This window comes from Lottia gigantea, assembly GCF_000327385.1.
Source record: "Lottia gigantea unplaced genomic scaffold LOTGIsca_198, whole genome shotgun sequence".
NCBI lineage: Eukaryota > Metazoa > Mollusca > Gastropoda > Lottiidae > Lottia > Lottia gigantea.
Window position 1 is genome coordinate 269,139 of NW_008708390.1, and position 1,768 is coordinate 270,906.

Here is a 1,768-nt window from a genome sequence, read left to right on the forward strand (position 1 = left end):
AAATATAACATTATAACATTCGTTACAACAAACACTAGTTACAGTATCACATCTTTCATTATATAAACAATGACAGGTATAACTATTGTTAAATCCAAAATTATAACCTGTAAATATAACATTATAACATTCGTTACAACAAACACTAGTTACAGCATCACATCTTTTATTATATAAACAATGACAAGTATAACTATTTCTATATCCAAAATTATAACCTGAAAATATAACATTATAACATTCGTTACAACAAACACTAGTTACAGCATCACATCTTTCATTATATAAACAATGACAGGTATAACTATTTCTATATCCAAAATTATAACCTGTAAATATAACATTATAACATTCGTTACAACAAACACTAGTTACATCATCACATCTTTCGGTATATAAACAATGACAAGTATAACTAGTTCTATATCCAAAATTACAACCTGAAAATATAACATTATAATATTCGTTACAACAAACACTAGTTACAGTATCACATCTTTTATTATATAAACAATGACAGGTATAACTATTGCTATATCCAAAATTACAACCTGAAAATATAATATTATAATATTCGTTACAACAAACACTAGTTACAGTACCACATCTTTCATTATATAAACAATGACAGGTATAACTATTGCTATATCCAAAATTACAACCTGAAAATATAATATTATAATATTCGTTACAACAAACACTAGTTACAGTATCACATCTTTCGTTATATAAACAATGACAGGTATAACTATTGTTATATCCAAAATTATAACCTGAAAATATAACATTATAATATTCGTTACAACAAACACTAGTTACAGTATCACATCTTTCGGTATATAAACAATGACATGTATAACTAATGTTATATCCAAAATTATAACCTGAAAATATTTTTGCGGTGCGCTATAACCATTGCCGTTTTGAGGATATGCGTTATTTTGAGAATATTATAATTAACGGAGAACAGTCGACATTTTCCGGGTTCGATTTGGGTCTGGATTATGTAAAAAGTCTGCAGAAGAACTAGAACTGAACGAAATTCGCACAATCCGTTCAAATATACCTCAGGAGCCGCAGCAATGGGGTCGTTTTGCCGCATTGCCCAACTTGCCGCATCGTGCCCAACTGCACAAAAACGACTTGTAAAACGAAACTAAAGGTTTCTAATAAAATCCGGAATGGCCATTTGTTTCATATGAAACGAAATATTTTAATATGATGTCCCGCCTCGATTTTTATACGCACACATCTCTGTAAGTGGACGTATATTGTCGGCAACCCCGTCCGTCCGTCAACATTTCCTTGTAAACGAACTAAAAACTCGATTTTTTGATGGAATCAAATAAAATTCGGTATGTGTATACATATTCATAAAACGAAGATTAAGTTCGAATTTGAGCTATTTTCGACCGTTAGAAGCAGAGTTATTGCCTTGCCCAAAAATCTTGAATATTTACCACCCGCATGCCGTGGTGGGCGTATATGGCTGTGGTCCACTATCTAATTTTCTTTTTCTAAACAATCGCAGGTTTGTCGATTTTTGTAGTTATTAGTGTGGAGCCAATCAACCCCAGCTTCTACCTTGTCCACCAGGACATTCTGGGACTTATCTGGAACCAGTGGGGGCTGAGCCACTGCCGAATTATAGAGCACATGGAATACGAGAATTTCAAACTTCTCCTCGCTTGATAATTCTGATTTACTATTCAGAAGATTTTCACTATTCAAAAGATTTTCACTTTCAGGCATTTCAGTTGCCATTTTG

General features: G+C 32.3%; 1 protein-coding gene across 1 annotated transcript in view; it reads right to left on the reverse strand.

The window, feature by feature from the left end:
- Positions 1-1,764, reverse strand: part of LOTGIDRAFT_174477 (hypothetical protein) — a gene marked incomplete at both ends in the record, with an annotated part of 18,415 nt that extends 16,651 nt beyond the window's left edge. Inside the window, 5 exons of the mRNA XM_009053059.1 lie at positions 43-218; positions 330-440; positions 552-662; positions 693-773; positions 1,707-1,764. Of these exons, the coding sequence (XP_009051307.1) occupies positions 43-218; positions 330-440; positions 552-662; positions 693-773; positions 1,707-1,764 (537 nt within the window). The remainder of the gene's footprint in view (positions 1-42; positions 219-329; positions 441-551; positions 663-692; positions 774-1,706) is intronic.
- Positions 1,765-1,768: the final 4 nt, after the last annotated feature.